The 15,364-nt window shown below is 42.1% G+C and overlaps 1 protein-coding gene across 1 annotated transcript; it reads right to left on the bottom strand.

Annotated features, from left to right (window-relative positions):
* Positions 1 to 4,897: 4,897 nt before the first annotated feature.
* LOC103279341 (protein phosphatase 1 regulatory subunit 3E) lies at positions 4,898 to 15,103 on the bottom strand. The gene has a single exon (XM_062961807.1). It carries the CDS (start codon positions 14,470 to 14,472, stop codon positions 13,471 to 13,473), a length of 1,002 nt encoding a protein of 333 aa, XP_062817877.1. The 5' UTR covers positions 14,473 to 15,103; the 3' UTR covers positions 4,898 to 13,470.
* Positions 15,104 to 15,364: the final 261 nt, after the last annotated feature.

The following is a 15,364-nucleotide window of genomic DNA, read 5'->3' as shown; positions in this document are numbered from 1 at the left end:
GGGGTCATGGTGGTACCATGAGCAGTTCCGTCTCAAGCATTAAATGTCTTGGATGACCCTTTTCTAGTATACTTTTTATGACATTTTTATTTGGCTCTTGCACTGCTCAGGGTAGCAGACGCCTTCCTCTTTTCAAAGGAACAAAATCTGGCTCTTGGATAATACACTCCCCAACGGTTATGCCGCCGTCAACCCATCTGGACTCCCTGGCCTGAACATTTTTCTGGCTAAAAGGGGGTAAATTGCCTTGAGCAGGATGGCAAATTACATATTTAGGACACTCCTTATACTGTTTGACAACAAATGTGTGTTTATGCATGTGCGAACATGGACTTTAAAGTTGCTTATCTACTTATGGTGACCCCATTAATTCCATAGGAATATTCAGGATGGTTTGCCACTGACATCCTCTGAATACATTGTTCCTTGGCAGCGACCCATACAAGTATTAAGTTGGACTAGCCCTGGTTAGCTTCCAAGATGAAATGGGTGCCTTCAGCGTATGTAGGCATAAGAACAACAAATACAGTTATTTTACTTAGCAGGAGTTGCCTCTTATAGGTTCCTTTGTTTTGCCTTGTTTGACATTAGGGGCACTTTTGGTGATCCAGGCACCTCTTGGGGGACTGCCAGGGATTTGACTCACGAAAATTCTGTCTCCCCAATGTATTGAAATTTAGCATCTGTCCCCAAATGTCTATCAAATTTCTATCATTGCAGTGACTTCAAATCTCAGATTAACATTGAGACAGATGGTTTAGACATCCAAAGAAAAGGTGCAGGTTAAGTGACCAAGGGAATGGGAAAACAGCAAATATAAGAGTTCCTATTGTTTTGTGCCTTTGAGTCATTTCTGAGTTATGGCAACCAAAAGGTGAATTTATTGTGAGGTTTTCTTGGCAAATTTTTTTTTAGAGCAGGTTCACTGTTGCCTTTCTTTGAGACAAAGAGTGTGGGACTTGTCAAAGTCACTTCGTGGTTTCTATGTCCAAGCAGAGATTCAAACCCTGGGCCAGAGACTATACCATACTGTCTATAATTGGATATGCTACTGAGAAAGTTAGTCATTTTGTTGAGCATTTTAAAAGCTTCATTTACAAGGCACATTTCTGGTTAACAAATTCTTCCAGCTTCAGCCCAGATTTTGTTTTTGGCAAAATACAATGGCAACTCCTATTTTCTATGTATGGATCTGGGAATTGACATCAGGAAGAGAAAGTGCATGCAAAACCAATCAGAAATCTCAACATGTATTTTCTGGCCAGTGAGAAGGGATGAGAAGGGAGACATTTTAAAACACATCTTTAAGCTGCCCTAGGTTCTGTATCTTATGTCAGCATAACCTAGTTATGTCAACAAATAAAAACACCGCTACAGTACAGTTTTACAAGCAAGAATGCACTGCTTAATGAGAAAACAGGACACAAAATGTTGATATATATATATATATATATATATATATATAGAGAGAGAGAGAGAGAGAGAGAGAGAGAGAGAGAGAGAGAGAGAGAGAGAGAGTGTCAGTTTGAAATGAGGAACATATGTGAAAATATGAAATAATTAAAAGCCACTTTTCCCTTCCCTGGTGTCCCACTGATTCTATCAACTTCAACACCCACAATCCTTAATCACATGTATGATGGTTAGTGATGATAAGACTTATAGTCCAATAACATGTGGAGAGCCGTGCATCTTCTACTCAATGAATGAAACTGATAAAACAAAACAAAACAAAACAAAAACTGAAGGGAGTGTGCAATCATAGCTTGTCTCTACATAGGTAACAGCTGATGTTCAAATTACGTTCTGAGTACTTTGTTAAGCACCTCCAAGTTCATGCAGCCTTGTGAAGACAATATCACTAAGATTAATTTGGCAATATCTATTCATGTTAGCCACCGTCTTCCAAGTCTACATGAACAATGGGTTTCCATGAGTGACTGGGATTTGAACCTTGATCTCCCATGGATCTAATCTTACACTCAAATGATCGCTTGGCTCTGGATTCTTTCTTTAATACAAAAATAGGTTTCAAAGTTTCAATGTTAGACCGCAAGGCCCAGCACATGGGCCAGCATAGGCAGCAGTAATGCTGGGAATTACAATCCAGCATCATTGGAAGTGATTTGAGAGCCAGTGTGTTGTGGCTTCAGTATTCTCTCAGTCTCAAAATCTCTCTGAAAAAACTTTGCCAAGAAAACCCTATGATAGGATCACCATAAATTAGAAATGACTTGAAGGTACACGGCAATAACAAACATCTAAAAGATCACATACCTCCACTCATTCTAGCTTGCTGTTCTAATAAAAGGAGCTGTCAGTTGAAGAAAATATGTTAGAAATTATCACTGCCAGCTGCCTACATTATTGGTCTTCAGTAATTGGGGTCATGATCCAAAACTAGACCATAATTTTAATTAAGATAATTTGCTCCAGGGCATCTTCATTATCTTATTTGTATCTTTTACAGTATTGTTATCATCATCATCGTTGTCGTCATCGTCATCATCATCATCATCATCATATAGCTGACCTATACTATCTTTTTCAGAATCAGCAGGTGATACACAGCTAATTTTTCTACCTACTTTTTGGCTATCCCAGTGAAAATAAATAAATGTAGATGTTAACTTTCATCTTAAGAGTGAACACAGAACATTTATTGTTTCTCATCATCACACTTCATTTTGCACCATTCAGCTTTAATGACAGTCAGTAATTACATATTTATAAACATACTCTTCATCACAGTAGTACAACCAGTGACCAGATAATGTTTTAGGTGGACAACATATGTAATGTTATCGTAAGGCAAGATATAGTTTACATTTATATTCACTGGCTTCAGAAAGCGTAAAAGGCATTAATACAAATTGATATGATTTTTTAAAAACACAAATAAGTAAATAAAACAAAGCCCTACAAATTGGTTAGCTCCTGAAATATAAATGTTACAGATTGTGAACATCAATTAAAGAAATAGTTTTGAATAAAGTCAGGCTGAATAGAAATAAATCACCCCGCCCGGCCCCGAATCAGATACCACAATAGGTACTTGTTCCTAAATATGTATTCTACTTCAAGACCAAATAAATTTGGGCACAATCCAGTAGGAAGATCAAGACTCTTCGAACTGAATGGAAACTGAAGGACAACACTACGTAACATTTGTAGGAGAAATAAAATTGACTAAACTTTAATTCAAATCTTCCTTCCCCAACCAGGTGATCTCGAGATGTATTACAATACACTCAGAATCCCTCAGATGTCTGGATGGGAGATTCTGAAAATTGTAGGCAGCACATCTAGGGATTACAATGCTGAGGAAGCTGGTTCAACCACTTCATCAGAGAGATCACAAACCCTTTGTCTAGAGCAAGCATGGGCAAACTTTGGCCCTCCAGGTGTTTTAGACTTCAACTCTCACAATTCCTAACAGCCTGCCTCAATAAAAAATCTCAATATTTTCATTACTGAAGACAGGTGAGTTTGCATGACTTGATCTACTTGTGTGAAATATTTTTTAAATCTCTTCTTTGTGTAACATGAACAAAGCACCCAAGCACTAAAAAATAACAATTTTAAACACTTTAGAAGCATCCCTTGTCTCAGTTAGACCTTTCTGTTTATCATCACCACTCACTTTTCAAATATACAGTATAATTGCACTATATATTTATATAATAAAAGCTAATTTTGATCAAAGTAAAGCATTTTGCCTTGTAGGGAAAATTTGCCTCACTTTCTTGAAAAACTATTGAGGTCAACAGGACTCTGAGTACAGTGCTATTAATCCCTATGGCCTCTTTGCTGGTTGTTGTTGTTGTGTGCCCTCAAATCAAATCTAATTTATGGTTACAATATAATCTCACGTAATTTTACTCAAAAGCAATCATTTGAGAGTTGAATGAGACCACTTCTTACATATGCAGCCAAATGGCTGAAAGCCTAAAACTGTTCAAAGATTTCTATTTCCCTTTTAAAAGACAGAAAATGAGAAACCACAAAGAATGATGGGATTATTGCATTGAAAAATCCCCCGTAAAAGGTGACATTTCCCCCTTTGAAGTTGAAGGGAGATGTTGACAAGCTGGAAAGCGTCCAGAGGAGGGCAACTAAAATGATTAAGGGTCTGGAGAACAAGCCCTATGAGGAGCGGCTTAAAGAGCTTGGCATGTTTAGCCTGTAGAAGAGAAGGCTGAGAGGAGACATGATAGCCATGTACAAATACATGAAGGGAAGTCATAGGGAGGAGGGAGCAAGCTTGTTTTCTGCTGCCCTGCAGACTAGGACACGGAACAATGGCTTCAAACTACAGGAAAGGAGATTCCACCTGAACATCAGGAAGAACTTCCTCACTGTGAGGGCTGTTCGACAGTGGAACTCTCTTCCCCGGGCTGTGGTGGAGGCTCCTTCCTTGGAGGCTTTTAAGCAGAGGCTGGATGGCCATCTGTCGGGGGTGCTTTGAATGCGATTTCCTGCTTCTTGGCAGGGGGTTGGACTGGATGGCCCATGAGGTCTCTTCCAACTCTACTATTCTATGATTCTATGATATAAAACATATTTTTAACTGTTTAAATGGGAAAAAAATCTAAGCATTCCACTGTTGCACAAATCACATTTAATAAAGAAGGATTACAAATGCTCTTTGGAATTGCTAGTGTATATATCACTTTCAACACTTTTATTTGTTGTACATGCTAACTCTGAGTCAATGACAAGACTGTATTTGTTTTTATGTTTTTATGAACTCTCTACAGAAAGCAAACGTAATGCTAAAAATACTTTGAAGGGCTCACAAGAACAGCTTCAGAGCCACTACATCAGCTGTTGGCTACGTAATAAAAAGACTCAAGGGTCAGCCTTTCACACAACTCACAGGTATACACAAGACACATGTATGACATACATTTATTCAAGTTTTGCTAAATAGCCGTGCATATCATTTTTTAAAAAAATGTAGAAGCAAAAATATAGAAGTCCTTCAGAGAATATTCCTTTTCAAATGAATGCAATGTGCAAGAGAGATAAAACCCATCTAGTAGTTCCAATGCAGCATAAGAGCAACACACTTAAAATCAACTCTGTGCAAAACCAACCCCGTAGAAAACTAGGAGAATGAATGAATAAATATAAATACATGGTGTGTACAGAATACATTTGCATAAGAGCTGCACAAATATATACTATGAACTATAGACATTTTATTATTTTCTAGACTTGGTATAAATGTGGTTTATAGAAATGCACAAAGACATTTATCACAGCAACTGTTCACTATAGTATAAACAAAAGTTTTAAACCCCATTAGGCTTTTTGAAAGGACTGGCTCAATGTCCCAAGGACATTTTTCTGACAATAGGGGAGAAATATCAGCAAATAGTTTATCCACTAACTATTTTTATAGTATAAATCAATACCGAAGTAGAGGCCATGAAACATATTCTTTAGAATGAAAGAAAAGCCAGTTAAATAAGAAACATATCTGACATCGTAGTAGTGATTTATCCTCGGAAGGCACCTAAACAATCTGAATTGGCTACAGATTAGCATCTTTTTAGAAGGATATAGGTTTGACAGATTTTTGCCTGCAAGCTTCATTAACTCATGCTTCAGCTAGCTGATAAAAGAACAATGTTACGCATGAACACACATTTGTTCATTTGATATATGCAAAGAACAACTAAGCTGGATTTTCTTTCAATAAACTATGTATGGATGCAAATAATGTACCAATTTCAACCTCTTTCACAAGCCTGTCAACCACACAACACATTGAAGTGTAACTAATGTTAAATAGCGTAATTATTATTGAGATGTTGTGAGGGCCACAGACATTTCAGACAATGCTAATGGGATGGCAATACATTTAGTTGAAAAGAAGCAGTTAAGGTTATTATACCTGAGTGCTACACAACTTGTTGAGAATTTTACATTGACCAAAAGGAATGGAAAACATATTGCACATTTCATGGCACATTTCATAAAGCTACATTTTTTTACACTGGCAGTAAGCGGTTTTCATTATGAAGAGAAGAGGAATAAAAAGCTAATGTGAAAAAAGGAGGTTTTGTCCACTAACCCATTGTAATCTGCAAACATTCCAGCTGTAGGAAATGCACTTCATTATAAAGGAATCCTCTGTTTCTCCTTTGAAACCCCATGTATCGGAAAAGATTATGGGGTGTCTTGATGAGATATAAAAACGTTTCATGAGGACATAGCTCCTCCCTTGCTCGAGTGGCCAGACAATCCATCCCGCCTAAGGTAAAACATTATGATGTTCCTTAGAACAAGCTTTTCAAGAAGCCATGTTGCAATATTTTGGCTTACTTCAAAGCCGTTAGCAATAGTTTTCCAACATGGACAAAATCAGGAAAGCATAATTAATGAAACGCTTCCTGGTTTGTTCACCGATGTGAAGGAATTGCACGCATGGATCAAATGTGACAGTTCAAACACTCCCACAGTCCGTATAATCCAGTCTGGACATTTCACATTTGCTCTGCATTGGCTGAGCATGTGTCCCGCAACATATCCTAGAATCAATAATTCCAGGATTCATATAGTATACTGGATATTAGAAGGAGAAGGCTGGCTTTTTCATGCTGGGAAACTTGCCCGCCACTACTTTATTCTCACTATAAGCTTCTAAAGAAGTCCAGCATTTTCCCTACCATATACATTTACAATCATTACTCTAGAATATTGCTTTGGGGAAAGTTGTTCTAATAATATTAGGAAAGGATAGTTGGGTGCGCTGGTTTGTGTGCAGATAACAATACAATACAGCAGATAACTTTTAAAAATATATATTGCATTTAAGAACACTCATGCCAACCCAAATGAAAAATATACCTATATTTTAAAGATTTTACCATTGCAATATATAGAATCTTCTTTGCTTTACAACAGTACTGTATACATTTGGTTCACAAAAAAGACCGGGTCACACCTGTGCCCACTGAAATCACAACAATGTTCAGGAACATTCATTTCAAGCATGGCTCCTTAGAGAGCTCTCAGTATATGCAAAGTGCTATTTGTTGCTCTGTAGGCAAGAGTTACTCATTTCTAGCTCATTTTAATATCACAGTGTGAGTCAATAATCTTTACTAGGTATTACGAGTACATACAGACTTCAGCAATACCTACACACATATACTCCATTTGAAAAGTGCTTCTGATCGGCATTTAAGTCTCCTAGCAATACTAAAAGAAACTATTTCCTCAAAACATTGTGTATAAATACTAACTCATGTCACAGATATAATATTCATTCTCAACAATCATATACATTGTGAGCCAACTCCTTTGTTTCTTCCCCCAGTCTGCACATGAAAAGACCTGTCTATCAAAATGGAGCTAATGCCTGGTGCAACGTCTCAAAAATACTTACTAAGGTATAGAGACCATAGCTAGTGATATTTATTATTACACTTTAAGATAGTATTTTATAAAACGGCCAGTTCCAGATTGAGCATTTGGAAAATGTTTATGCATAGCATTTAAACATATCTTCAGATCATGAAGCAGCATATAACAACAGTCCCCTAATTTCTTTCAGTAAGGAGTGAGTCGCTAGAAAATCAAGAGCCTGATCCAAGACAGTAACTTGAGAGCAATATGGCCTGAGCCACTCTTTAGCTAAGAACATTATGGTTGAAAGAAGAAATGCCACCACTTCCTCTTTCGGGTGTCAGTTCCCACAATTCCTAACAGCTGGTAAACTGGCTGGGATTTCTGGGATTGAAGTCCAAGACAACTGGAGGACCAAAGACTGGGGACCACTGCTCTAAACACAATGCACACATAAGTTTAAGTTTTGCAGGAACAGAGTCACACACCTGTTTCTCAGCCTTGCAAAAAGGCCACACCTGGATTTTCTGAAACATGGCTGGTGTGAGTATTTCAGAAGAATCCCAAGGTTCTCAAATCATGGTACTAATTTAATCTAATATTGTTTATGTGTCTTCAACAGCCACCAGATCTACAGGAATTAAGTAGGAGAGCTTGTCCTCTTTCTGTATCCAAGGCTGGTGTTGGGCGTGGTATCACTGGCACCCATTGAGATATTTCCAAGAATTCTTGGATCTTCTTAAAAGATTCCTCCTCCCTGCAGTTGGATTCTGTTCACTAGTGTTTCTATGTAAGTGAGCAAATACGAGGAGAGGAGAAAATGAGCAGTACCAACATAATTCTCCTTCTAGGAGGTCTCCCAGATCAGGGTCAAATGCAACACCTAAGCAAAGAGGGTGTGTTAATAGTGGTGAAAAGAGTTAAACTCAAGGATACAGCCCATGGGCAGTTTTTTTAACCAAGCCTCCATAAAACGCTGACCCCCAGTGACTGTGTCCATACCAGAGACTACTCCACTGGCTTACTTTCTTCTTGGGAAGCTGCCACAAAAGGCATAGGCAAACAATTCAGAGGTGGCCACTCTAGTGCAAAAATAGCAAGTCAAAGCAAGGACGTCATAAATTATTAATTACTGTCTACTGCAGAACTGCTGCAATCTATAATTTTTAATATATCTAATCAAACATGTATTTAGATTTTCTAGCAAAAATAATCCTGTACGAAACCAACAAAAATTGTATTTTTTCAGATACCTCCAGACACCCAAACTACAGTAGTCTAAGGCATTACATCTCTCATAAATACAATTGAGAACATTATCATAAATACTATTTTTAAAGTACTGTATTGAAATAAATGTCCATCCTTCCTACATAAGGCATAAGCACATTTTAGCCCTGAGAAAACAGACCATTAAAGCTCTCAAAAACAGCAATGCCCATTTTATTTGCAAAGATAAGAACCAGTTTATAAATACAACATAAGCTCAGTCATGAATATAAACAGGTTTTTAAATTCACAAATATTTCAGGCTCAAACCATCATTTAAAAAAAAAAGTATTACAGAACTTACAGGCCTGAAATGACTTTTTAAATAAAAAGCAGAAGTTACTGTCTGATCAGTTCCTGCTTCTAAATAAAAAGGCCTTTTCAGATTGAAAACAAACTGGGGATAAGGGTGGTAATATTTAAATGCAGGAAAATGTATCCCTTGAGGCTTCTGGAGTACAATTTCCTATTTTTGCATAGCTCTTGGAACCTTAGAAGTTGGCTATCCTGGTCTTTGGCTTGACCTGTGTTTGGACTACAACTCCTACAAATTCCTTTTTTGAAAACTATGGCTGCTGGGAATTGTAAGACAAAACATTAGGAAAACCATACAGTGTTCCCACATGACTTAATATAAGCCTCCTAATATTTATTTATTTTGAATAGGTCCTTTGAGAAAGGGTTTCTTAAAAGCAACCCCAAAAACCTCAAGTCTATTGCAGCTGACTGATGGACTTCAATTAATGTAAGATTTCTTAATTATTTGGAAATGTATTTAAATCATGATTAAGACAAGGCTTCTGCTCTTCAGATAAACACTGAACCCACCCTCACAAGTGAGAAATCATCCTTGTGTCAGCAGGTTTGCAATTAGTCACATCCATGATAAGACAGGGCTTTGATACAATAAATATCTGCATTATCATCCTACTGAACTTCTATTTGAAAAGCGATTAGAAACAGAAAATGCTTTTAAATTAATCTCCAAAAATTTTTCCCCATGCATTCCTCCATATACACATATGCAGAAATGAAAACAAACAAATATTTGCTCTAATTTTTAGCAGCAAATGGAACAGCACAAGAGTAATTACATCTGATAGAAAACACACTTTCTCAAGAAAAATTTGTCACCCCCCCCCCCCCCATTTTTCCTTTGCTAATGTTAAATATTCCTCCACTTAAACAGTCACAGAACACATGGGCAAACTTCGTCCCTTCAGGTGTTTTGGACTTCAACTCCCACAATTCCTAACAGCTAGTAGCCTGTTAGGAATTGTGTGATTTGAAGTCTAAAACACCTGGAGGGTCAAAGTCTGCCCATGCCTGGTTTATACTAATCATAGCAATCCCCAGCTGAATGAGTTGAGCTAGACATACCTACAGAAACTACATTTGCCTACAAAGAGGGAAATTTCTGGCATAGCTAAAGAGAGACTGGTGCACATCCATACTGAATACCTAAGTCTTAGCTTTAGTTGACTTTTGATGGACACACGCAGAAAGCAAGGCATTTCAGAATCAGAGGCAACCGTATAAGAATTGTTGAGAGAGCTATGTCAAGCATCAAATATGCCAGCATCAAAGCCGAATTACCACTGAGCAGTTATAGGGTAAAATGTACTTATGGTTCCTAATGCAAGCCACCTAGGGGTCTATAAAATGCTGCATGATGTGGAAAAGCCAAATAGCAAGTGGAGACAACTAGAACGTAGATGCATCCAATAAAACTAATAGAATAGTCCGGACAGATAAAAGAAAGTACAGCTTCACAGAACAGAGTGAAAATGTGGTATCTGCTACAACAAAATGAAAAGATAGCCATCAAGCTGGATAGCTTTTAAAGAGGATGACAGTACTTTAATTTATGGAGGTTATCCATTTCTACAATGCATAAAGGCATTGTGTCCAACAGCAGAAACAGTATGCCTCTGAATACCATTCGATGTGGCATGAGCAAGAAACTATTGCTGTTTACGTGAGCATAACAAGGACATCTAGTTGGCTGCACAATGTTGGGCTAGACAAGCTTTCAATCTGTTTCAGCCTGGTCCTTCTCATATTTTTAAACATGTCACCCGGAATCCATGAGACAAATTCCAAGTCTAAGCTCAGGATCCTGTGCACACTTAAGAGTAAACCCCCATCTTGAGCACTGCCGTTTATTTCTCAGCAAAAAAATGCACAGGATCTAGTTCTAAGCACAGCCAAAAAAGCAGCACAGGTTGCTTATGAAGCTTGTTTCTTGCCTCTCTCGGATGGGTGCACTGTTGTACTGTTTCCAATATAGAAGGGCTGTTTGCTTTGTCATTCAGGGCCAGTACTGTCCAATGTATTTGGAAGCTAAACCACAGAGAAATCTGAAATAATTATTGCAGCAGTGATCAGTAATGGCAACCTAAAATCGGATATTGGCGTCTAACGGTGACCATCATGTAGGAATCAGAAATACCCTTGCTTCAAAAAGTCTAATTATGTCCCCAACATTTACATACATTTGGTTAAGGCTTGCCCAAACTTCCTACCCTTTCTATGCAACAAAAAACCCAGTTTTTTCATCACAACTGAGAGGAAACAAAGGAGGAAGCTCACAGTGTAGGAAACTGTGGGTTTTGTGTGTTATTATTACAACACACTACTTTCCAGATACTCTGACTGCTTGTCAGTTCACAGAAGGAATTTGAAACAGCTTTTCTCTTCTCCCTGCTATTAGTCCTCAAAATATAAAATATAATCCATCTGTATTTAACTTGCAAAGACACTGTTTGGAAAATATCATCTGGTAGTGTATAAATAAGGAACATCTCACAACTCAGAGACACCAAGTGAACAATCTCAGAGGAAAAGATACCCGTGAGAGAAGCAGACAAGCTCTTGTGATCTTGAGGAAGAAAAGGCCAAGGGAACGGAGGAGGAAATAAGTTTTCTTTGATCTTGAGCGACACCTCATCCGCAACCTTTCAGGCACAGACGTGCAGCACCTGCAGAGGGACCGAACAACAGCTCCAGGATCTGCCAAGGTCTCATGGCAGACTGAATAACAGCCTCTGAATGTCTTCTTATAGGCAAGATGGACTTCTCACCCATACAGGCAAACGCTATATTTATTTACCAATGAAGAACCAGCAGCCCTATAAATCAGAATGTGAGGTGCTCCTTCCCCTAACGTTTTTTGACAAGTCAAAACCTGACCCAGTGGCCTGTTTTGTCCGTTCTCCATATTTTAGACAGGCTGGCAGATTGTCATTTCAAAGAAAGTGATCTGTGTACATATAGGAAAATAGGTAATTAAATGGAGGGGCGAAGGTGGCTTGGTGACGGTCATATGCTTCTGGCCAAGCAGTAGAATCAGGCCTGGGCAAACTTCATCCCTCCAGGTGGTTTGGACTTCAACTCCCACAATTCCTAACAACCTACCAGCTGTTAGGAATTGTGGAAATTGGGAGTCCAAAACAACTAGAGGGAGGACCGAAGTTGGCCCATGCTTGGCCTTGACAAAACAACCATAACAGGTTAGAGAGATCAACAGGGACAAATGCAAGATACTCCATTTAGGCAGAAAAAAATGAAATGCAAAGATACAGAATGGGGGACCATGCCTGGCTCGACAGCAGTACGTGTGAAAAAGACGGTGTCCTCGTGGCAGGAAGGTGAACATGACAATGTGATGTGGCAGCTAAAAAAGCCAATAGGATGTTTGCCTCATGAATAGGAGTCTAGTGTCTAGATCCAGGGAAGTCATGCTCCCCCTCTATTCTGCCTTGGTCAGACCGCACCTGGAATCACACTGTGTCCAATTCTGGGCACCACGATTGAGGGGAGATGTTGACAAGCTGGAATGTGTCCAGAGGAGGGTGACTAAAAGGATCAAGGGTCTGGAGAACAAGCCTCATGAGGCACGGCTTAAAGAGATGGGCATGTTTAGCCTGCAGAAGAGAAGGCAGAGAGGAGACATGATGAGAGCCATGGATCAAGATGTAGGGGAAGTCATAGGGAGGAGGGGAGCAGGCTTGTTTTCTGCTGCCCTGGAGACTAGGATGCAAACAATGACTTCAAACTACAGAAAGGAGATTCCACCTGAGCATGAAGAAGAACTTCCTTACTGTACTGCTCTGAGTTTTCCAGCTTGTATGGCCATGCTTCAGAAGCATTCTCTCCTGACATTTCGCCCACATCTGGGGCAGGCATCCTCAGAGGTTGTGAGGTACCTCTGGCTACAGTATTTAAAAACTCTAAAATCAGGACAGTAAATAAAGAACAACACTCTCAAAACAGGGGAATTCTAGGCATGAAACAATCAGAGCCACCTAACACATCTCAACAAAGGATTCCCCCAGGCAGGAACCAACCAGGCCTTAAAGATGCAAGGCTTTTCAATGTGAATCAAGGTGATTAACTGCAACATTCACACCTGCCTCCAACAGCCAAGAGTTCTTTCTCCCATCCTGGACCTTCTAGAGATATATAAACCCCACTTGCCTAGTTTTCAACAGACCTCACAACCTCTGAGGATGCCTGCCATAGATGTGGGCAAAACGTCAGGAGAGAATGCTTCTAAAACATGACCACACTGCCTGGAAAACTCACAGCGATTTCGGCCATGAAAGCCTTGGACAACGCGACTTCCTCACTGTGAAAGCTGTTCAGCAGTGGAACTCTCTGCCCCGGAGTGTGGTGGAGGCTTTGAAGCAGAGGCTGGATGGTCATCTGTCGGGGATGCTTTGAATGCGATTTTCCTGCTTCTTGGCAGGGGGTTGGACTGGATGGCCGACGAGGTCTCTTCCAACTCTAGGATTCTATGACAAAATCCCATAAGGAAAACACAACTCCTTTCTTCCGGGCTCAGATGAAGTGGATCCAGGCGCCTGCGCTGCCGTCGGGTTCGTTCCCGGGGGCGGCGGGGGTCCTCTGCCTCCCTCGCATGCGGTAGTTCCTCCCGCCGTTGTTGTCCCAGAACTCGGCGCCGGCCACGCGGTACCGCAGGGCGAACTCCAGTTGCGTGGCGCCGGGCCCCACGGGCAGGAGGAAGGTGAAGCGGTCGAGGGCGCCGTCGGAGGAGGAGGAAGAAGGGGGCGCCTGGAAGGCGGCGGGCACCTCACTGCAGCTGGCCCAGCGGTTGAGCGTGTAGCGGACCGACACGGCCTTCTCGTAGGCCAGGTTGAGGACGCGTATGGCGCCGCGCAGCCCCCCGGCCTCGGCCCGCACCCACTCCAGCTTCACTTTGCCCTGCTTCACGCGCTCCACGAAGCCCGCGCTGGAGCCCGGCGCCGGGGGGAAGAGGGGCTCCAGGATGGACGCCGGGGGCCCGAAGAGAACAGGCTCCAGGTCGCCCAGGGTGGGCGGCTTCCTCGTCTTGAACAAGTCCGCGGAGGAGAAGAAAGGGAAGGGGGAGGCGGTGAGCGGCGGCGGGGAAGGCACGCGGGGGACGTCCTGCTGCGAGAAGTGCCGCACGGCGGTCAGCTCCAGCCCCAGCGCGTCGGCGAAGCGCACGGTCTTCCTCCGCGAGGGGCTCTGGTGCTGCAGCGCCGGGCGCAGGCCGCGCTCCCCGGGCGTGGGCAGGGACTTGGCGCGGCGGCGGAGCGTGGGGCTGGGGGGCACCGGCGGCAGCGTGGGCTCCCTCCCGCGGGACGGCGAGGGCGAGGACGGCGGCGAAGGCGAGCGGGGCGGAGGCGGCTCTGGCTCTTCCTCCTCCTCGTCCTCTTCCTCTTCATTCGGCGCGGCTTCCAAGGGCTCGGGCTCCGGGCTGCATCCGCCCTTGCAGGCGCTGCAGCTGAAGTGCCGAGGGAGGTAGAGTCGCAGCGGCGGCGTGGGCACCGAGGCGTGGAGCGAGCCGGCCTTTTCCATCGCGGGGTCTTCCTTCCTTCCAGCCTCAAAGAGGCTCAGACCGTCTCTCTCCCATTCCCATCTCTAGGGCGCCAGGGAGTCCTTTCCTCCCCTCTCCTCTCTCCTACTGACGCGGCAGAGTCGTGTCGCAAAACCTGCGCACCTCTTCCTTCCCGTTTCCCTCCTCCCACTCGCGCCGCCTCCTCCGCCCCTTCCCCGCGATGTGGGACCTTCTTCCTCGCAGCCTTTCTCTTCCTCTGGCGTCTAAGGACGTGACCAAGCCAGGAGCGAAGGAAGGAGGGAGGGAGGGATTCCCCCGAAACGACGCTGCTCTGACGCCGCCGTCGCCATCCTTTCCTCTCTTTCTCCGCTCCAGAAATAGTTGCCTCGCAAAGATCAAGGCGGCCGAGTGGGGATGGCGGCTCGCGTTTCCAAGCAGGAAATCCGCCTGTAATCCCCTCTCTGGCACGCTCGAACCATCCGAATCGCTCCCAGACACAGCCCAGGACGAAAGGGATCCATCGACAAGACCAGGGGTCCCCAAACTTTTTAAACAGGGGGCCAGTTCACGGTCCCTCAGGCCGTTGGAGGGCTGGACTATCGTTTTAAAAAAAATGAACAAATTTCTATGCACATATCTTACTTTGAAGTAAAAAAATAAAACAAAAATAAATACAGCCTCAATATTAATAATAATCATAATAAAAATAATAAAGAGAGTTGGAAGAGACCCCTTGGGCCATTTAGTCCTACCCTCTTCTGCCTTTGTGCACCAAAAGCACAAGCAAAGCACCCCTGGCAGATGGCCACCCAGCCTCAATGTTGTTAATAATAATACATCACACAGTCCTAAACACTTGGGAAGTGTTCGACTTATGATTTTGCGATACGAAATCCTGCATATATATCTCGT

This window comes from Anolis carolinensis, unplaced genomic scaffold (genome assembly GCF_035594765.1).
Source record: "Anolis carolinensis isolate JA03-04 unplaced genomic scaffold, rAnoCar3.1.pri scaffold_9, whole genome shotgun sequence".
Taxonomy (NCBI): domain Eukaryota; kingdom Metazoa; phylum Chordata; class Lepidosauria; order Squamata; family Dactyloidae; genus Anolis; species Anolis carolinensis.
This window is presented reverse-complemented; position numbering and strand designations above follow the sequence as displayed.

Bases quoted from the DNA above. Each gene is read 5' to 3' on its own strand.
- LOC103279341 (XM_062961807.1), bottom strand. From the start codon at position 14,472: ATGGAAAAGGCCGGCTCGCTCCACGCCTCGGTGCCCACGCCGCCGCTG.